Source organism: Lepidochelys kempii, chromosome 14, assembly GCF_965140285.1.
Source record: "Lepidochelys kempii isolate rLepKem1 chromosome 14, rLepKem1.hap1, whole genome shotgun sequence".
NCBI lineage: Eukaryota > Metazoa > Chordata > Testudines > Cheloniidae > Lepidochelys > Lepidochelys kempii.
Window position 1 is genome coordinate 9988216 of NC_136393.1, and position 23008 is coordinate 10011223.

The 23008-nt window shown below is 45.5% G+C and overlaps 1 protein-coding gene across 1 annotated transcript in view; it reads right to left on the bottom strand.

The window, feature by feature from the left end:
• The window catches only part of RAB11FIP4 (RAB11 family interacting protein 4), a 195043-nt gene extending 189746 nt beyond the window's left edge, over positions 1-5297 (bottom strand). The window contains exon 1 of the mRNA XM_073310342.2: positions 5080-5297. Within this exon, the coding sequence (XP_073166443.1) occupies positions 5080-5232 (153 nt within the window). The 5' untranslated portion in view covers positions 5233-5297. The remainder of the gene's footprint in view (positions 1-5079) is intronic.
• Positions 5298-23008: the final 17711 nt, after the last annotated feature.

The following is a 23008-nucleotide window of genomic DNA, read 5'->3' on the forward strand; positions in this document are numbered from 1 at the left end:
AAAAACCTGCTGTTTTGCTGCAAAATTTTGCTTTGAGGCAAATTTTCAGAAAGTTCCTGATCTCTTTAGAATGATAAATTTCATCATGTTGACCACAAACCAACCAAACTACCAACCACATAAAGGGTAAAAACTTCATACTATGTTAAATTCTCACAAACTTTGGTAAATAACTCAAGAATTGGTAATATCAAGGTTTTGCTTGGCCCTGGCTACAAATATATGAAGGCACAGAGGTGGATTGTAGAATAAAGTCGGGAAGGATGGAATTAACCAAGCCAAATTTCACTCTCATTACACCAATGCAATGTCGTGACTATTTGTGCTGAGAGTGTTATAGATACTTGGGTTGCAGCAGTGCAAAATCTGGTCCTTCATATGTTAGGTATAAGATACACAGAACTGAAAGGCTAAAATCATTAACATATAGGGTCAATCAATCTTCTGCTAAAGCCAATGGAAAGATTCCCATTTATTTTAATGGGAGCTGGATTGGGCCCAGAAAATGTAGAATAAAAACCAAAAGTACATTTAAACAATGAATTATCATGCGTTAGACTACGGTAAAGAGGACAAGGCAGCTCTCTGGCAGCATCTCTTAGGTTTAATTTAATCTGACACATTGCAGATTTTCCTGCACAATTGTTATTAGGCCCCTATGGAAGCAAGTTTGGGATGGCTGTACTGTTTTGGGAAACTGATTCTTTCTGTCTCCTGAGGTCACCAGTGATACATAGTAAATAAAGTTCATTTTGAATGACACGTTTTTAAACAGAATGGCAAAGTCATTATCCACCCACGATAAAGTATTTACAGTACATCTGCACTAGGATCATTGCCTCTGTCTGCGGTTCCATAGCAAATCTCTCCCAGTGGTATGCATATCAAATTGGTTCAGCTGAGAAGTCCAGAGATGATTTTTCAAACTGCCCATGCTGCAAACTCTGCCCCTAGAATCTGAAAGCCAGACTTTCCCTGCCTCTTATGTTACCACCAGCAGTGAAGATCCTGCAGTCAGAAAGGAGCAGGCACGTTTGTCAATGATGCATGTAACAGAACAGAGTCCAGCTTGCTGTCTCCTAGCTAACCTGTCCGTGCAGGGAATAATCTTGTCTTTGTCAGTTAAATGAGCAGACCTGACTCAGCCACTGCTAAATAGCACAGTGCAGTTTGTACATCACCACTTTTCTCAGTCGGGGTCCTAATGCCTTTTCTGATTTTGGACATCCCTGTCCTCCTTCCCTTTTCCCCTTCTTTTCCTCCCTTCTCCATATTTCTTTGCCCACAAACTCTCTTCCTCCCTCCATGTGCCTTACAGGTCCAATTAAATCCTCCCCACACTGATCGCCCTACACACCCTTCCTATCGTTTCCTGCCATGCACATTCCATATTTCCCTGCTGCTGTTCCCTGCAGTGCCTCGTGGCACACCTGTTTGGCTGAACTCCACTGGGAAATCAATAACTTGATTAGGAGTGGAGGAGGCCATCATTCTTAGAGCACTCAGTCTGCTCCTCTGATGACCATCACTGCATCTGAAATACATCCTCTTGAAGCACCATGTCAAAGAACGGTGATTACTTAACATGGGTACTGGAAAAGCTTGGTGTTGACTATAAAATAAGGATCCTGTGAAGTTGGAATGGCTTCAAAACGTACCATAACACACCCAGCCCTCTTTAATTTCCTCCTTCTTGTAAACTCTCAGCCCCTCCCATTTTATCTGGTGATATCTGGGAAGAATTAGAGATGAATCTGAGAAGGCAGTATTATGATCATGTTTAGGTTGTGGCTGAGACCGAACCAGGGCTAAGGTTTAGCAGCAGATTCAACAGCACTGAAATCACATAAGCGAGTCTCATGAGATTTTGGCCCCAAACGGTAATATTTTAGCTGCAGCACCCAAAGCTATAAAATAGCACCAACCCTTCTGGATTAGGAGCTGTCCCAGAACCAAAACTGTAGAGGCAGGGGACATGAATCCACATGCACGTAACAATCTAAAATTAAAGGAGTTCAGATGTGAAGTTTTGGTTTGGTCCACCCAAACCTAGCAACAATGCAGCATACCAGCTACTGAGGGCTTGATTCAAAGCCCAGTGAAGTCAATAAGAGCCTTTCCAATTACTTCAACAGGCTTCAGATCAGACTACTTATACAAAGAGAAATTAAGACAAATTGTAATATGCATGCTACTAAAGATATAGAGGTAAATTCCTTTTCTCTCATCTTTGTAAGTATATTTTTCAAACATTGTCAGTTACAACTAACAAGAATGCAGTGATGATTACAGGGCATTTCTCATTACCATTCACCCTGTTTAACTAGACATATGCTGCAGCCTATAATTTAATCTCTTATTTGCATATTATTTATTTTTCTGGCACCTAGTCAGTAATCTAGGCCCCTCCCAAAATTCAGAATACACCAGTCATGGTTTATAATTTTTCAATACAATACTTTAGTTCATCAAACCCTCACCCTTTACATATTTCTAATACATTCATCTACAAAAAATAAAGACATTTTTAAGACATCATCTGATTCAACCTTTTATCTCCAGTTTATTCTCCCAGCTCCCCTCCTAATAACCTGATAGATTTCCATACATTCTAAAGTCAGAAGGAACCTGATCATCTAGGCCAGTGGTTCCCACACTTGTTCCGCCGCTTGTGTAGGGAAAGCCCCTGCCAGGCCAGGCCAGTTTGTTTACCTGCCACGTCTGCAGGTTCAGCCGATCGCGGCTCCCAGTGGCCGCGGTTCGCTGCTCCAGGCCAATGGGAGCTACTGGAAGCAGCGCAGGCCGAGGGACGTACTGGCCACTGCTTCCAGCGGTTCCATTGGCCTGGAGCAGCGAACTGCAGCCACTGGGAGCCATGATCGGCCGAACCTGCAGACGCGGCAGGTAAACAAACCGGCCCAGCCCAGCAGGGGCTTTCCCTGAACAGGCAGCGGAACAAGTTTGGGAACCACTGATCTAGGCTGATCTCCAGCAAAACAAAGGCCAGAGCATTTCACCAACCTTCCTAAATGCCAACAAGAAAAGGTTATTGATCTAGGAATGAAATAAATACAGTAATACAAAAACCACCCACAGTACAATCAATGCTTCTTGCGACATAGATTTAACAATTTATGCCCTTAGTGTATATAGGAATGTATAATTCTTCAAGGGACAAATAAAAACAGAGATATCAATAGAGCTCACTCCTGTTAATCCTTTCTTCTCCTTATATTACTGGTTACTGAATAATAACTCTAATCTCTCATTAAAGAAATATTCAACCACAGGTCTATGACTAGATGCAAGAAATGGAGCCTCCTGTATCCTCTTTCTTTAATTTAATTCACAAGTCTTGTTTCATTACCAGTGCTGATCCAAAAATTAGTAACTTGATTTGACAAGAATTATGAATTTATTATGCTTTTTTTGCTATCGTACTTCCTCGGAACCCTTTTATAAACTTCTCTCTCTTTACAATCTCTGCAGATTAATTTATTTTACCGCATTTTAAAAGGTCAGAACTTTTCATCCTGACACCAGCTTTGTTTTCTTGGTGCTGCCTCCTTTTTTTAAGTGCCAGAGCATTTTGTTATGTGGTGACCCAGAGATGAGGTATCATATTCTGAAGGGGGGAATCTTCTCATGAAATACAAGATTTCATATCTGGTTCATTTTGTTTGAGATTTCTCTCTTACTCAATAATTTAAGAGGAACTGGGCCAATTGAAATTCATGCAATTATTCTAATCAATATTGGGCCAAATTCTACTCTTATTTACACTACTATAATGTAGTGATAATGGTTCCACTAAAGTAATAGCTCCGCTGAAGACAGTGGAGTGACTCCAGATTTATACCTGTGTCAACGATAGACTGACTTTGGTCCATAATTCTAACTCACACAGCTTTTCTGTGAGTGTCACTGCAGATTAACATGATGCTGTTAAATGGCTCCACAGGCATTCCAGAACACACTCTGTGTTCTTTAAACACCAAGAAGGCCAAACAGGACTTACATGTATAAGGAATTATGACAGACCCATGGTGGAGTAACAGGATTTGCAATAAAGGCACTCATTTCAAAGGAGAGTCTTGTTTGTGTAATCTGTGGAACCTATTTTCAGATTATCCACATAGCTAAGGAGGAGAAACCTTTGCTTTCACCACAACAGTCATGCCTGGCAAAAAAAACAGCAACAACAACAAAAAAACTAAACAGCAGAACCATCACATCTGTTCACTAGCGCAGGTGTATTTCTGCTTAGAAAGTCAATGCTGCCATTGAAAGAAAGCCCAGTTTTGGTAAACAAGGTCAAACCCAGGTGTTTCTGAGAGTCAGGTGGCTATTTGCATCAGCATAAAAGAGCCGGGCAGGAAATAAACTAAAGAAAATATGAGCCTGTCCCTGCAGTCTGATTCAGACAAAAAAAATCATATGGGGCTGAATTCTGCATGGCCTTATCCCACTGTTTATTCGCAGGGAAAGCAATGCAGGGTTTGCCCCGTTTGCCTGAATGGCAGCAGGGTGGTATGTTCAAAGCCAGAAGTCCAAAATATTGACTTCAGCGAAGTTACTCTCCATATGGACAAGAGAAAGGGACTTTAGAAAACAGAACCAAGAAGAGGTGCAAAACGGGTTAACTGCAGGAACAGAACTGCCCCCCTTGGCCAGAGGGGTCTGGAGTCAAATCAGCAGAGAAGTAGCCCCAGGCTCCCTGAGGGTGCCTCTTCCTGCTCTAGGCTGCAGGAGAAAGTGCATTTCCGTGCAATCACCTCGGACGTGATTTGACCCAGAGCAGCCTGGCCCTGCGGTGCGGAGCGCTCAGGGGTGCCCCCCCCCGGATCAGAGGGGGAGCCCCAGTTAAAAGAGGTGGCAGAGCTGCCGCAAAGGGGCAGCGATGCGGGGAGCCCAAGGCAGGGGGAGCCTGCAGGTGCAAAGGGGGGGGGGGGATGCAGGACGGCGGGCGGGCGCTGCAGGGTGAACGGGGGGAGGGAGCCCCGGGTGGCGCTGGAGGAACCGGAGCCCCGCTGGCAACTGCCCCGCTCGGGGGCTGGGCGCGCCCCCAGCCCCGCTCACCTCATCCCCGTGGCCGAACTGCAGCCCCAGGGCGACGAAACGCTCCACGCGGACGAAGCCGGCCGCATCCTCGTCGCACACGTCGAAGACCTCCTTGAGCTTCCGCAGGAGCCGCATCCAGTCGGCCCGGCCCCCGAGCCCGCCCGGCTCCATCCCGGGCGCCTAGCTGCAGCCCCGCGCCAGGCGCCAGCCGGCCGCAGCCATGGTCGCCCGGCTGCCTCCCGCCGGCGTGTGACATCAGCCAGCTGCGGGGAGGGACCACAGAACGGGGGGGGGAGCGAGAGCCGGGAGAAGGAGGGCGGGAGAGCCAGGGGAGGGGGAGAACCGGGGGATGGGAGAGGGGAGGGGGAGAACCAGGGGAAGGGGAGAAGGGGGATGGGAGAGGGGAGAGGGAGAGGGAGAGCTGGGAGAAGGAGGGCGGGAGAGCCAGGGGAGGGGGAGAAAGGGGATGGGAGAGGGGAGGGGGAGAACCAGGGGAAGGGGAGAAGGGGGAGGGGAGAGGGGAGGGGGAGAACCAGGGGAAGGGGAGAAGGGAGAGGGGAGGGGGAGAACCGGGAGAAGGAGGGTGGGAGAGCCAGGGGAGGGGGAGAACCGGGGGATGGGAGAGCCAAGGGAAGAGGAGAAGAGGGATGGGAGAGGGGATGGGGAGAACCAGGAGAAGGGGGATGGGAGAGGAGAGGGGGAAAACCAGGGGAAGGGGAGAAAGGGGATGGGAGAGGGGAGGGGGAGAACCAGGGGAAGGGGAGAAGGGGGATGGGAGAGGGGAGGGGGAGAGGGAGAGCTGGGAGAAGGAGGGCGGGAGAGCCAGGGGAGGGGGAGAAAGGGGATGGGAGAGGGGAGGGGGAGAACCAGGGGAAGGGGAGAGGGGAGGGGAGAGGGGAGAGGGGAGGGGGAGAACCGGGAGAAGGAGGGCGGGAGAGCCAGGGGAGGGGGAGAACCGGGGGATGGGAGAGCCAAGGGAAGAGGAGAAGAGGGATGGGAGAGGGGATGGGGAGAACCAGGAGAAGGGGGATGGGAGAGGAGAGGGGGAAAACCAGGGGAAGGGGAGAAGGGGGATGGGAGAGGGGAGGGGGAGAACCGGGGGAAGGGGGAGGGGGAGAGCTGGGAGAAGGAGGGTGGGAGAGCCAGGGGAGGGGGAGAAAGGGGATGGGAGAGGGGAGGGGGAGAACAAGGGGGAGGGGAGAGGGGAGGGGGAGAACCGGGAGAAGGAGGGCGGGAGAGCCAGGGGAGGGGGAGAACCAGGGGATGGGAGAGCCAAGGGAAGAGGAGAAGAGGGATGGGAGAGGGGATGGGGAGAACCAGGAGAAGGGGGATGGGAGAGGAGAGGGGGAAAACCAGGGGAAGGGGAGAAGGGGGATGGGAGAGGGGAGGGGGAGAACCAGGGGAAGGGGGGAAGGGGGAGGGGGAGAGCTGGGAGAAGGAGGGTGGGAGAGCCAGGGGAGGGGGAGAAAGGGGATGGGAGAGGGGAGAGGGAGAACCAGGGGAAGGGGAGAAGGGGGATGGGAGAGGGGAGGGGGAGAACCAGGGGAAGGGGGATGGGAGAGGGGAGGGGGAGAACCGGGACAAGGGGGAGGGTATAGGGGAGGGGGAAAACCAGGGGAAGGGGAGAAGGGGGAAGGGAGAGGGGAGGGGGAGAACCTAGAGAAGGGGAGAAGGGGGATGGGAGAAGGGAGGCGGAGAACCAGGGGAAGGGGAAAAGGGAGACCCAGGGGAAGGGGAGAAGGAAGGGGGAGAATGAGGAGAAGGGGGATGGGAGGGGGAGAACAAGAAGGGGGGTGGGAGAAAACTAACAGCAAAGGGGGCAGCATGCTTTAGTGGTTAGAGCATGGAATTGAGGCTCCAGGAACCTGGGTTCTCTTCCTGGCTCTGTCACTCGCCCACTGAGTCACTCCACCCCGCTGTGCCTCAGTTTTCCCCGTTTGTAAAACGGGGATAATACTTGTCCTCCTTTATAAAGTGCTTTGAGCTCCACAGCTGAAAAGTACATGAAAAGTCATGTAACAGCTCAGTATTAGATGTCAGTAGAATATAAAATTAAATATTAAGATTAAATGGAGGAGGGCTGGGAATGAAAAGAAAATATGTGACTAAGATAAAGAGAAGGCAAACACCTGTCTGATCCAGGTAAAGCAAATAGTTGCATCTTACTTTGTGCTACTCAGAAAACATCCCGCAGCAGTGTTTGTTTGTAAGAGGGGATATTGCATGGTGATATAAGTCAGACATGACTAACTCATTTAATGACTCACGTGCCATTGCAAGTTAGGCCTTCCTGTTATTCAGTGTAAATTTATCCTTTCTTAATTTAAGCCTTTTGCTACTTTCGCTGTCCCCCCCCCCCCCCGTCTTAAAATAACCCTTCTAGTCTTTGAGCTTTCTGAGGAGTGGGTCAAAGGAATGGACAAAGAATGGGTCCCTCTTTCTGCACCCTGTGAATCTTGGAGGCAGCCTTTGGAGCAGGTACCATGAGTTCGTTTAGGCTTAGGTACTTGATGGCTCAGAATCTGGCCAGTCACTCTTACTTTTGCCAAAAGCGCCACAGTTGTTAATAAGCACAAGTGGCCATTACTCCAGTTTTACATTGTGTGTGATTTTATGAGTGATGTTTTGCAGGTTGTCAATAAGGCTGCTCACTTAAAATGCTCTGTGCTAAAGATTTTACAGTTAGCGCTGGACTTTGAATTGAAACACTATCTCATTAATTTCTTGCTTTAACACAGCAAAATAACAAAGGCCTCACATTCCACCTAATGTCTCTGGAAATGCCATGACGGAAGGAAGCCAGCCAAAATGCTTTCCTCCCCTGGGAGGCAGGAGGCGTACACCCCCAAGAAGTTTTGGTACTCCAAATGTGCACTTCATCCTATTTGTATGTAAATGTAATGTTCATGAAGAGGGCTGGCTTGACAGCCCTGTGGGCTGATGTCTTCTGTTGATCCGTAGAACAGTGACAATGCAAGGAACAGAAGTGGTGCAAGCTTCCCACATCCTGTCACCTTAATTTGAAGGGGTCACATATAGACGGCAGGGGTTACAATGACACTGTCACCTTGATACTTCTTTAAGTGACCTATTTTAAAAATTCCAGTTTCTGTAAAACAGCCTTTAAATAAATACTCTGTCCTGACATTTAAAAAAAAAAGGAAAAGGTTTTTCTGCTCCTGTAGCGATATTTACCAGGGTCTTTCCATCATGGAAGAAACTGACTTTGAAGTCCGTGGGTGTCAGGGCCAGGATATAAATGGCCAGGCCTAGTGGTTAGCATAGGGCAGGGAGCTGGGTTCCCATGCCAGTGGGGGTTCAGAACCAGGAGGTCAGGAGCTGAGGTCAGGAATCAGGCTGAGTCAGGAGGCCAGGGTGAGGTAGTGCTCGGTGAGCAGCTCAAAGCATGGTAGAGCCCAGCACTTCCTGCTCCTGACCCTGACCTCCTGATTCCTAGTATCTGACTCTCAGTTCATGACCTCCTGGTTCTGAACCCTGGTTGGCATGGGGAGATGGTCCCTCCCACCCCATCCTACATTTATCACTGGCCAACTTCATCCCAGTGTCAACCGTTTGTATGGATGATTTCCTGTTCCTCCTTCCGGCTTAAGTAGAGGAAGCAGGCCAACCAGAAGCTCCAGTGTTCCAGCAATTGGGGCTCAGGGGTGATGCCGTCTATCTGAGCTGGTCTTCAAGGAGTTCTGATTCTAGTTGCTGCCAGTAAGTTGTTAGCTGCAGTGTGATGATAGACAAGAACTCTGTGGACCTGGGTTCAAAATCCATGGATTGCCGGCAAATCCCAGCAGGCAAATGTATTTGTACAATCTAACTTTAATTTCCCTTTTAATTTTGTTTTAAACACTCAGAGATACCTTAGCCAGCCAGGGAATAGGCATCCTTTTTATTCCCCCTTTTCCTAAATCTGCAGATTGAATTTGCCAAACCTTATGGAAAAACATAAACCCCTTGAGTTCAACTGGCCCTTTGCTAATAAGAGAAAACGGGCACCTCTTCTAGGAGCAGAAAACAAAGAGCAGAGATCTCAGAGGTGAGATTTTGATAGTTGGTGCAAGAAGAAGGGAACAGTCAGCTGTGAAGCAAGGGATAAAAGAGGAGATTTGAGGCCAGAGAATTGGTAAGAAGTAAGAGAAGGGAAGCAAAGTGTTTGATCAGAGAGTGGCTGGGAACTAAAAGGTTGTGAAGTCAGAGCAGCATCCTGAGATTTCAGGGCCATTGTGCTGGGCCTGGACTTGTAAGCTCCAAGTTCAAAACTGGCTACAGGGAGAATGGATTTGGCAATCTCCTCCTCAGTGTTGTCAACCTCCAGCATTTAAAAATCATAAATAGGGCCTCCAAAATCTAGAGATTGTCTCTCAACTCATGACCTGTGAAAGAAATAATACATCTCAGGTTCTTTTATCTGCTTTCTGGTTTTGGAGACTTTAGGGCCACTTTTCAAGCTTTTCTCCATAACCCTGATATCTAGAACATAAAAACGGACACAATGGATCAGACCAGTGGTCCATCTAGCCCAGTACTCTGTCTTCCGACAGCGGCCAATGCCAGGTGCTTCAGGGGGAATGAACAGAACAAGGCAATTATCAAGCCATCCATCCCTGGTTGTCCAGTCCCAGCTTCTGGCAGCCAAAGGTTTGGGGAAACCCAAAGCATGGAGTTGTGCCCCGGACCATCTTGGATAATAGCCACTGATGGACCTATCCTGCATTCACTTATCTAATTCTTTTTTGAACTGTTATACTTTTGATCTTCACATCATCCCCCGGCAATGAGTTTCACAGGTTGACTGTTGCGTGAGGAAGTACTTCCTTTATGTTTGTTTTAAACCTGCTGCCTATTAATTTCACTGGATGACCCCTAGTTCTTGTGTTATATGAAAGGGTATATAACACTTCCAGATCTATTCATTTTCTCCACACCATTCATGATTTTATAGATGTCTATCATCTTCTTAGTCATTTCTTTTCTGAGATGAACAGTCCCATTTGTTTTAGTCTCTCCTCGTATGGCAGCTGTTCCATATCCCTGCTCATTTTTATTGACTTTCTCTGTGACTTTTCCAATTCTAATATATCTTTTTTGAGATGGAGCAACCAGAACTGCGTGCAGTATTTAAGGTGTGGGCATATTATGGATTTATATAGTAGCATTATGATATTTTTCTGTCTTCTTATCTATCCCTTTCTTAATGGTTTCTAACGTTCTGTTAGGTTTTTGACTGCCATTTTGCATAGAGCAGATGTTTGCAGAGAACTATCCACGATGACGCCAAGATCTTTCTTGAGTGGTAACAGCTAATTCTGATCCCATCAATCTGTGTATATAGAAACTTTCTTGTAGTTTTATATGAAAGCTGAGATTTTCTTGTAATCAATTGACTCCAGGAGCTGGAGCTTAGGGAAAATCGCCAAATAGGACAAGAATTGTGGATACAATCATAAGTTTGCAACATGGCAGATCCTAGCCTGCACTGATGTGCATTGCATACTGCGCTATAGAAGTGGGCATGACTGGTTGTGCCTGATGAGCACAAAGAAACACATTCTCCAGCGGCAGAATAGAAATAACTTCCACTGACATCAATGGGCGTTCCTCCTGTCCTGTGATGAGGGAGCAGTGTCCCTGGGCTGGGAGCGGCAAGTCAGGGTGGTTATGCACTGGCAAATATGGGGAAGCTTGTACAAAATCTGCCTGCTCAATGTCTAGATCACGTTGTCTCATATTTGTCCCTAGCTGTAGATACATTTACAAAGAAGCACTGGGAGCTAAGGCAGTAAATTGAAGAGCTGGTGCTGAAGTCTGAAAACCAACTCACAAAACTGGCATGCCGGTGAGATCTGCAAGAAGGCCGATATCGGAGAGCTGCAAAGTACGGTAAAGAAACTGTCACTGTAGACAGCTGAGGTCAGAGCTGAGATCCGGGAGCGCTGGGAGCTGAGATGTGAGCGGCAGGAGCGAGATTTTGGGAGTTAAGGACTGAGATCTGAAAGCTGGGAGTAGCCCAGGCGCACTGAGGCAGGGAGGCTGAGCTGAATGTGTGCTATACTCACTTGCCTTGCAGCTGCAATTGGAAGACACAGTATGAAAGGCTGAACTGAGTGGGAGTTCCCTTTTATTGTCAGTGGACTGTATGTCGTAGGCTTAATTTCTTGCTGATGTTCTATATCCTCCAAACCTTTTTAGGAGGTATCTGTCAGTACAAAAGGCTATTTCTCCCTGCCAGAACAGGTGGTTATTATTTAACAAGTTAATTACCTCCGTTAGTCATCACAGGACTTGACTAGGAGTGAGAAGGCAAACAGCAAAGCACTGAGGCTGAGATTTCCAGAGCTGCTGTGACAGTTTGCAGAACCAGTCTACGTACAACTTATAAATTCCAGATTGGTTTAATCAACTGTTTATATTCCTTATGTCTAATGATTTTCTTTACTGTGTTTGAATGCCCTATACTCCTTGCATGAAGGAGGCAGGGGAGCGGTGACTACAAGTCTATCTATGAACAAGGCCCTTTATTTTTTGTTTTTATTTTTTTAAATAATTTCCTGGGTGTTTATCCGTGTTTATTACAAATAGTTAAAAAAGAGGTGAAAATCAGAGTAAAAATTAACGTAACAGTTTTCTGGGTAAATATCATGGTTAATATTATGGGATGGGAAGGCAGAAAAAAAGCAACAAATAGAGAAAGTAAGAGTATTGAAAGTTAAAGCAGTGTAATGCTGTGGTTTGTTTCATGAATTGCACGTTAACAGTATGTTCACATAGGCACGTACATGCATATGCATGTGTATCTTTCATTACACTGCCTTATTTTAATACACAGCCTTGCATTTACACTTAGACTCATTTATTATTAACATAAACACATATACTAATGTAACCTATTGGATTTGCTTAACATAATCAGTATTTTCATGTACTTGAGCGGTCCAAAAATTGAATGAAAACCAGTAAAAACTAAATAACAGTTTTGTAAAACTCAGGAATTTTTCAGTAAAAATCAGTTCAAACTGAAAATGAAGGGCCTTCTCTATGAATAGATCAGTCATTAAAGGCTATCAGCACCTGAATAGATCTTGCTCAGGCAGAAGGAAAAAAGAACTGCATCCAAGCTAAATCCAGTTTTCTCCAACTTCTCTGTAGAAGGCTAGGGTTCGAAGAAATAGAATATTCCCAGGAGAGGGAGCCAAGCCATCAGGTGTTGGTACAGCCTTATAAAAACATAGAGATTGGGTGGGTTGGCCTGACAAAGGAAGCTTGGGCAGGAGAGAGGGACAAGCTTTTGGAGGAAGAGGGACTTTCTGGCTGTGGAACCAGACAAGGCTGAAGGAAGCTGGCTGCAGGAGAGAGAGAGGAGAAGCCCTGAGCTGCAGGAGGGGATATTGTGGACACCCTAAAGGACTCTGATGAAGTCCCAAAGAATGTTCAAGACTGGTGAGGAAACTGAGGCAGGTAATGGCTTCTAGGTGTGTTACTGTTTTTTACGTAGAACTGTATGGCTCTTGTGCTGTCTAGATTAACTGTGATGGACACAGGCTTTGCAAAAGATTTCTGTTTGCTTTAATTATTACATGTCCCTACAGAGGTAAACTGTAAACCAGAGTGCCCACAAGGTTGGAACTTTGGGAAAGGTGTTTAAACTACTGAGGCATCTGGAGGAGCCTGCATCATAGAATCATAGAATCATAGAATATCAGGGTTGGAAGGGACCTCAGGAGGTCATCTAGTCCAACCTCCTGCTCAAAGCAGGACCAATCCCCAATTAAATCATCCCAGCCAGGGCTTTGTCAAGCCTGACCTTAAAAACTTCTAAGGAAGGAGATTCTACCACCTCCCTAAGTAACGCATTCCAGTGTTTCACCACCCTCCTAGTGAAAAAGTTTTTCCTAATATCCAACCTAAACCTCCCCCACTGCAACTTGAGACCATTACTCCTTGTCCTGTCCTCTTCTACCACTGAGAATAGTCTAGAACCATCCTCTCTGGAACCACCTCTCAGGTAGTTGAAAGCAGCTATCAAATCCCCCCTCATTCTTCTCTTCTGCAGACTAAACAATCCCAGTTCCCTCAGCCTCTCCTCGTAAGTCATGTGTTCCAGACCCCTAATCATTTTTGTTGCCCTTCGTTGGACTCTTTCCAATTTATCCACATCCTTCTTGTAGTGTGGGGCCCAAAACTGGACACAGTACTCCAGATGAGGCCTCACCAATGTTGAATAGAGGGGGACAATCACGTCCCTCGATCTGCTCGCTATGCCCCTACTTATACATCCCAAAATGCCATTGGCCTTCTTGGCAACAAGGGCACACTGCTGACTCATATCCAGCTTCTCGTCCACTGTCACCCCTAGGTCCTTTTCCGCAGAACTGCTGCCTAGCCATTCGGTCCCTAGTCTGCAGCTGTGCATTGGGTTCTTCCGTCCTAAGTGCAGGACCCTGCACTTGTCCTTATTGAACCTCATCAGATTTCTTTTGGCCCAATCCTCCAATTTGTCTAAGTCCCTCTGTATCCTATCCCTGCCCTCCAGTGTATCTACCACTCCTCCCAGTTTAGTATCATCTGCAAATTTGCTGAGAGTGCAATCCACACCATTCTCCAGATCATTTATGAAGATATTGAACAAAACTGACCCCAGGACCGACCCCTGGGACACTCCACTTGACACCGGCTGCCAACTAGACATGGAGCCATTGATCACTACCCGTTGAGCCCGACAATCTAGCCAACCTTCTACCCACCTTATAGTCCATTCATCCAGACCATACTTCTTTAACTTGCTGACAAGAATACTGTGGGAGACTGTGTCAAAAGCTTTGCTAAAGTCAAGAAACAATACATCCACTGCTTTCCCTTCATCCACAGAACCAGTAATCTCATCATAGAAGGCGATTAGATTAGTCAGGCATGACCTTCCCTTGGTGAATCCATGCTGACTGTTCCTGATCACTTTCCTCTCATGTAAGTGCCTCAGGATTGATTCTTTGAGGACCTGCTCCATGATTTTTCCGGGGACTGAGGTGAGGCTGACTGGCCTGTAGTTCCCAGGATCCTCCTTCTTCCCTTTTTTAAAGATTGGCACTACATTAGCCTTTTTCCAGTCATCCGGAACTTCCCCTGTTCGCCACGAGTTTTGAAAGATAATGGCCAGTGGCTCTGCAATCACAACCGCCAATTCCTTTAGCACTCTCAGATGCAACTCGTCCGGCCCCATGGACTTGTGCACATCCAGCTTTTCTAAATAGTCCCTAACCACCTCTTTCTCCACAGACCACCTCTTTCTCCACAGAAAGAGTCTTGGGACCTGGGCAGTTGGACGGCAGGGTCCCAACTCTCAGAGGTGAGTGACAGAAAGAGACTCTGCGCCCCAAGAGCATGCCTAGAAACCATGAGCCTGGACTCTGCTCAGACTCCAGAAAGGTTAAAAGCGCATGGTCCAGCATGTAGGACTCAAATGCAGTGACCTGGTGAGTGTCCAGCAGGGGCAGCTTGACTAGAGCTGTGACAGCTGCTTAAAAGATTTGAATACCCCATTCCCATTAGAAATTATAAGTAATTGGACATCCAGAATCTGGATGCAGCTTTAAAAATCCTGCCCTAAAATCTATTTTATACAAAGTTCCTTAAAGGCTTCACAGGCAACCAAGGGATGGTTTTGAATAACAAATGTTCCTTTAAAGTGTCTGCAGGATCTTAGTGCAAAACATCACTAACCGGAATTCTGCAAAAATGCAGGATGCTTAACATGATAAAAGCTACTAATATAGCTAAGTGTCACTAGGAAAAGGGAGATGAGGTGATGATAATATCATTAAGAATAATTGTGGCTAGCAGCTTCGATTTGAGGACCTCAAAGTAATTTAGAAATATCAATGAAACAAGCCTTGCAACCCCACTGTGCGGCAGGGAGGTATTATTACCCCATTTTACAGACAGGTTAAGTAACTGGCTCAAGATCATAAAATAAGTCAATTAAAGGCTTGATTCAAAGGCCATTGAAATCAATGGAACAATTTCCATTTCAAGGGGGTTTGAATCAGGCTACAGCAGAGCCTGAAATAGATCCCACATCTTCTCTCTCCTGGAGCTATACTTACTTTAATCACAAGAGTAACCTTCCCACTCAAGAGAGGGCGTAAAATATGGAGCAAGCCCCTCTACTGGATACAACTTGCACTTCCAACACAGAATAAAATCACATGGGGGTGATAGCACACTAAAATATTTCACATTGTACTAGTGAAACAGCCTTATTATATTATGGAACATTTTTACGGCTAATACGTATTTTGTTTTGTGTTTCTGAAATAGAGGCTTGCTGAAAAACTCCTGTCAGACCCCAGAGCACAATGCATTTGAATCTTCAGGCAAGATATTCAAAAGATAATTAAAATCTAGTCCTACTTTGAAAAGAGACTGTGAAGATGGCGCTGTGGGGAACCATGTGTATTGTCTCTGGCAGACACCACATCACATCTGCTTGGTTTACAAGTAGAAAAATACTTTTCAAACTACCAGCTCTGCAAACTTTCTGTGGGATTTTGAAATCACTCTGGGTTCTTTCTTCCCATGTGTCGTCACCACTAATAAAGATTCTGCAAGTGGCTTGCAGTTAATTCTCTGGGTGATATCTGAGACAGAATAGAATCCAGCTCAGTCTCCCACAGTGGCACTGTGCAGTGATAACAGGGGAAAAAACTAGTAAAAACTTAGTGTTAGATATAGGCTCTGTCAGTGGCAAAATTTGGATCCAAATTTTGAGCACACCAAAGTTCAGAGGCATCTGGTTCTGTAGGGTGTTGGTTCAGGCCCATCTCTACTTATCTTTTGTCAGTGGAGTGAGTAGCTCTGAATAGAATGATCTAATCTGTTGAGTATGAAGGTGCCATTTTTACTTATATTGTAATCTCTTTTTGGCAGGGATTGGTTTTTGTTATGTATTTGTACACTTCCTAGCACAATGGGGCCCTGATCCATGACAGTGGTCCCCAGGAGCTAGTGTAATACAAGTAATATTCTCACTCAGTCACTTTTCTGACCCATAGCTGCTCTTTAAAGAGTTTTGTCACTGGCTCAGAGAAAAGGGAGGATTTTAATTATGGGTGTGTGGCGTTGGTGATGCAGAATTCCATATTAGAGGTGGCTGCATTTCAAGGTATTTCAAGTGATCTTTCAATATATTTTATTCAGTGTTTAGATTTCTTCTAGCTTAAAAGCCCCTACATAAAGAAAAGGTTTTGTGTGGATATTACACGGTCTCTCACTCTACTAGTCATTGCCAGAAGTCCCCTCAGCTCAGATATGATACTTCGTGGAACTGATCTTTTACAGGCAGCAAATTAGGGTTTCTGCAACTGAAATATCATTTCCGGTGGGGTTGCCAGCATTGCCTGTTGAGGGTTAATAGTTTGGGATGTGATATTTCATTGAAAGCCACTGGGTGTTGGCGGCACTTGCGGGATTTCATTACAATGAGCTGCTTTTCCATCAGTGTCATGTTTACTTATTTAGCTAATTTAAATCTGATGTCGGAAACTGTGCGTAGAAACTGCACTACCCATGGCAGGTGACCTTATGATTAGCAATTGTGGTTGCCTTCCAACATCTACATTCTTGGATATGACATTGTTAGGTATAACCTCGCAAAATATCTTCATGAGCTGAATTCACTTCTCGGGACTCATAATATCACTCAGTGGGGATCTTAATTTATAATAGTTAACCTTCTGCCCCAGGACATTGCCATTAATGACATTAGAGAGTTGTTATGGTAACAGTAGGATGCAGGTTCCAGTTTGTTGTTGCTGTGTTTTAAACTGTTGAGGTAAATCAGATGAAGAGAAGAGATAGTGAGGACAGGTGACGTGGGCAACAGCCAATAGGGGGCTCATGTCCTATTCTGCTCCTGCTGTCCTCTAAGGTCAAAAAATTCTTGAGCGGTCGTGGAGTTCTGCCAGGCTGGTTTGAAATTTTGGGAAAATGTCACCACCATTTTTTCCCACTTTTTTTCCAATTAAAATTTGAAAATTTCCATTGAATTTGGGAAAATTTCAGTCAGCTCTGCACAAAACTGTAACGTACAGTGAGGTTCCTTAAAAACATCCCAAGTGACTTTGGCCACCGCCCTCCCATTCTGCAAAGTCGTAGGCACAGGTTGAACTGTACGCATGATGAATGGTCGCAGGGACTTAAACGGCACTACTCACAGTACGTAAAGTGAAGTGCATGCAGTAAGTCTTCGCAGGATAGCTAACTGGGATGACCTCAGTATGGGCAGTATTTCTTATGCGTTGCCTTAGCATGTGCCGTATTCCCTGTAGTTGTAACTGTAGGGAATACTGCACACACACTGGCAATGATACCAGTTTACCTAAGGTGAAATGGGAAGGTGTTTAAGGTGTGCACTCTATTTGAAGACACAGTGTGCTTAAATACAGGTCACAATATAGAGTGATATGTTGGGATTACAACTGCAAGGAATATTCTCCTGTCATTTGTACGTCTGTTGTCTTGTTGCTGTCATTCGGCTTGCATGACTGTTACTGGCTCAACAGCTATAAATACAAAGGCCCCAATTCTTATTCCCAGGAACGTATTGGAGAAAGCTCTGTGCTAGTTCAAATCAAACCATTTCCAAAGTAAAATCATACGGTTACATTATCTTCTCATTTACACCAGTGTGACACAAATTGTCCTCATTCAGCTTTGCAGGGCTGTCTTGGTGTCAGCAAAGGGAGAATTTGGCCTGTGGTGTCTTCAAGTGCTGTTTGAGCACTTGTATTGATTGAGCTGGCCCCTGACTTTGTTCATGACAACAATATTTTCCCATGGTATTTTAAAGTCTCCTAACTCCACCAAGTGGATGATCACTTCACTGCACCTCTACCAGTAGCCAGGAAACACTGCCAGATGAAAATGCAAAAGAGCAAGGAATTTGGCACCAATCACAATAGCCACTGGTCACCTCAGAAGCTGAGGTAAAGACGGGATTGGATAAAATAACCCTCCTTTGCCTCCCTCCACCTGAGTTTTCAAAACACTTAGGAACAAAACCTCCTCTTGTTTCTGGCATGCCCTGGAACCAGATGCGCCACAGCACTTTGAGAATGTTTTAAGGGGATTTCTGGCCATCTGCAGGCTGGGTTTCGGTGAGAGGGCCCACCATACCCCCTTCTAAAGTGGGAGGAGAGGAGCCCATCAGCTTTCCTTCTGAAGGACTCCAAGCAGGATGGGAGGGCTGCCAGTTGCCCCAGACTGTAAGACATGACACCACCAGGCTGCACACTCTAACAAGGTAAAGCAGCCAGGCTGTTGGTCACTCCAAAAGGCATTGGAAGGTTTTAGGCCCCGTAGGTCACCATTTGGTGTCTCAGCAGAGACATCAGGCAGGAGAGGGCCAGGGCTTGTGCAGGGAAGAGGTTGTGTGGGTAGGGTAGAAGTTTAGATCCTCCTCGCTATTCTGCATGGTAGAGCCTCCTGAAGGGTGTATTGGGAAGAGACCCCTAGATAGGGAGCCATAATTGGGTAAGTATCTGAACTGTACCAAGGCTCTGAAGCTTTGGGTAAATATCTAGTATCCTTGTATCTGTGAACAACAGGGCAAGAGAGTGCAGTTGTTTAGGGTGATCCAAATGGGGCATAAAAAGGAGCCAGGGCTGGCCCCCTATTGTGTAGTGCTCTCAAACACTAAGCCACACCTCAGGGGTGTGGTGAGACATGAAAAAGGACACTGCCGAATCCAGCAGAATCTTTTCTCCAGATTCTTGGAACCATTATTTTAGAAATTAAAGCTGAGATTTTTCAGTCACCGAAGGGATTTGGATCCTCAATCAGCCTCAGCCTGTACTGACATCAGCTGACATTGTTTAAGCTAATTTACCCAAAATGCACATGGACTCACACTGAATTATGTAGTAAGTTATTTTTCATTGTTGAGGAGTTTTAAAGAAAAGTGTCTTTTTAATGCCATCGAGTCTTGTCCTGTCTGTGATGGATTATTAGACAATTGAATAGAGCTTCTCCTCTGGGATCTTACGATATTTGGCAGCAAGGTATGTAATTCCCACACACTTGTGGATAGATATAGCAACTAGAATTGGGATGTGATAATAAAATTCAATCATGATATATCGTACTAGTAACTAAAGCCAGACAGCAATTTGTATGAGCAGAAAGCCCAAGCTAACTGACTACTATAGGGGGGAGGAGAGAGGGAGGGAGGGGGAGAAGTGTCAACAATATTTATGCAAGAGAATTTAGGAGCAGTGTCATTACGGTTCTGCCCATTCGTGTGATGATAAGCATATATGAAAACAGCATGATTGTTTCAATGATAGTGCAAGTGACCAAAGGCTTACAGGGAAACATCACTGAAGAGGAAATTTTAGGAATGGGGAAGCAATTCTAAAAGGAGCCTTTAAATGAGCTGGTTCTGGAGCCTTTTATAATGCTCTTGGAGAATGATTGTGGTAGTCATTTTTGAAGGCAGCTTGTAAGTAAGATTATTCCAGACAGCTTAAAGCAGAATTGATTCATGGCATCTTAAAACCTTATTCAATCCTACATAGTATGGTGCCTACCTATCAGTATTGCTAGTAAGACTGAGGAAACAAATGTAGGCAAGGCCATAGAACTGAGTTAATACATTCAAATCTATCAGGGTTCCTGAAGCATGAGATGATTGCCCCTCTACATTGCAAGTGTTCTGGTCTTGTTTTTCAAGTGCTATATGAATTTTTACTACTATTTGCCAGAGTGACAGCCCAATGAATGCTTTGGCTGAATGAGTTTCTGTCTGTATGCAGTAGCTGGAGGGTTAATTTTTTAATTCAATTCATGCATTACATTAGATGGAGATATTGTTCAAGCAACCGGAAAGCAAAGTGAGAACAAAGACCCCAACTCAGCAAGATGCATATACATATGCATACTCCCTTTGCTGAATTGAGGTCTAATGCACTCATCTCTGGGTAGGTTGCTTTCAGAGCTGTTTGCATTGGTTGTGGAATCTCAGGAAGAGCAGACTAATAGCAACGACTCTCTTGCCAGCTGTTCTTGGTGGTAGTTTTGGTTATGGTATCTGGAATGGGGTGTTCACCCCACACCGAAGAGGAAGGGGTTAATGGAGGCCTCATGGGCCTGTCACACCCTGTCTCAGGGAGGAGCAGTGAGGGTGAATCCTCCAAGCAGCCTAGGGAAGCCACGCAGGAAGCAGCCAATCAGGGCCCAGCGGGCTCACATAAAAGGGAGTTGCAGAGCATAGCAGAGCAGGGCCAGTGGCTTCTGGGCATTGAGGGAGTGAGGACTGTGTCCTCTGAGAGAATAGGAGTGCCTTGGACACTGCAGCAGCAACTAGCAAGGACTGGGGGAGCAAGAGGGAGCTCCTCACTGGCTGCTAGGACTAGCTGGCTCAAGGCCCCAAGAAGAAGGCAAAGAAGGTGCTGGGGCCGTGGGGAAGTGGCCCAAGAAACTTAAGCAGCAGAGGAGGAAATTAAGGAGTCGCAGCATGAGGCTGCTATCTACAGGGTCCCTGGGTTGGGACCCGGAGTAGTGAGTGGGCCCAGGTCCCCCGCACTCACCACTGCGGAAGTGGCTGGACTCTAGAACTGGGAGTTACTTCCCCTCTGGAAGGGGGAAAACGCAGTTGGATCAGTGTTCTGGATGTGGATGGATACAGTTTAAAAGCTTCACCCAATTTATGAATTTTAACAGGCAAATATATTTGTTTATGCTTAAAAACCAGATCATTAGTATTAAACTTCCCCAGTGTGTCCCTGCTGTCACAAACTACCCTCCTTCTCCAAAGGGAAAACCTGCAGTGACTAAAAACGATGACAGTAAAGGGTATTCCACAGCTGATCAGTCAGGGAACATCTCTAGTAGGTGCGGCTGAATGCTACGTTAGACACCGCTACTGCTCTTGTATGTGTTGACTTTTATCGACTTCCAGTTATTTTAAAATTTATTCTCCTTTCCTCTTCACCCCTGCCACACACCCTGCAACGCTTATTGTTTAGCTAGGATAAAACATAGTGGCTATAATACCTCATGCTTCAGGGCATAAGCCAACCACTAACTCTCTGGAGTCAGGCAGGAACTTCCCCTATGGGTGAGTTAGTTTATCATATCCCATTGGTGTTGGGGTCCCCCGCCACATCATACACTGAAAGAGCTGGTATTTGGCCACTCTCAGAGACAGGATACTGCGCTAAAGGACCGCTTGTCTGATCTAGTCTGGCAGTTCTATGTTCTCCTCAAAAGACTTTAAAATGGAGTTTAATGTAAACAATGTTGTGGGATTACTTTATGAGAGGGCTGCATATATGTATTTAATATAAAAAGTGCCATCTACTGGAATGTAATAAGTGGCATTGTTCATAATGTAATAGGCTAAGTAAAGTTCTTATTAGGCACTGAAACTGGTTTCCTGAATCCAGTTCTTAACATACTGTCAAAAGCAACGATGGTGTAAGTCCTCCCCCATAAATAGCTAATGCCTTCTTGTTCTTTGGCATCCCACCATTTAAACATTTAGCCATACCAGGTTGTACTGCAATCCAATCTTACATCTAGAAATGACTGGAAAATGGTTTAAAAAAAAAGCATGAAATTCTTTTTTCAGTTTTTTAAATCAAAATTTGAGATTTTGATAAACTTTGGTTTTATTTTTAATTCCCATCAGCTCTACGTGCCGTCTATAACACCGGGGCTCCTCAGGACTTGGATGAATATTGGTGAAGGAAACCTAGATTCTTCAGGAAGTGCTCTTGGTGATGGAAGTGCAGTGCTTGAGTCTGAACCAGTTACCAATGCTATTGTTAGGGATGGTGGGGTTAAGGGGCTACCTGCCATTATTCAGATGAAACAGAAGACAGAACTTGACCACTTGCCATGTAAAATTCAATAGCAGTTTGAGCTAGAAAAGGTACATTAAGGCTGGTGTCCGCGCCTCATTTGGCCTCTAATATGCCCATGTATAGGTAGAACGGAAATCATATTGCTCTTATTTAATATGTCCATTATGACCTATATTTTCAAAAGTAACGGGTGATTGTGGGTGCTCAATTTGAGAGGCCTGATTTTTCAGAAAGTGTTGAGCATCTTCTGAAAATCAGAACCCATTAATGTGTCTCAGGGTGGGCACCCAAAAATCAGTTGCCCCTTCGGAAAATGTAGGCCTATGTTCCTTGCCTCCTGTCCTAGGGAGTTCAGTGATGCGGGACAGTAGTAAACAGCTGCTGCATTTCACTCCAGAGGTAGTTGAACCCATGTAGTGGATCAAGTGTTTCCTGGGTATAGTTTGTAAAGAACGCTGTGGTGAATAAATACTCATTTATTAGTAATTACACTGGAAAGAAAAAAGCCTTGGGGAAGTGAATGGATACAAAGCTGCCTTGAAGCTGGTATGGTGAGACCGAGAGCAGAGTGTACTTCAAAATCCTTTGGATCAGCACATGGACCTTCCAATAACCACTTCATCCGAATGGCTCATGAGCACCTCCGTCTCTTTAAGCACTGAATCCCATGCACCTTCAGTTCACAGCGATCTTGAAAATGTTAAGTGATTACATTTTTTTTCCCATTTACACTCAATTCTCAGTGTGAGACGTAGAAATTTATATAGAGCGCTCCTTAAAAAAAAAGCAAAAAAACCCAACACCAAAACCTTGAGTTTCTAGTCACAGCAATTACTGCACCTGTGTGTTCAGCCTTACAGCTCCTGCTGTTGAAACAAACTATCCCTTCTGGGTTGCAGCAGCATCATGAACATTACTGAACTTACACTGCTGAGCTGAACATACCAACTGTACTTGAAAAGCTGGGCTCCCGAGTGTGTGGGAAAAGGCATTGAGCTAAGTTAATTAAACCCCAATGGATTGAATCAGCCTCATGGTTGCTGCACCACAGGGACACCCAATATTTCAGAACAAGCACA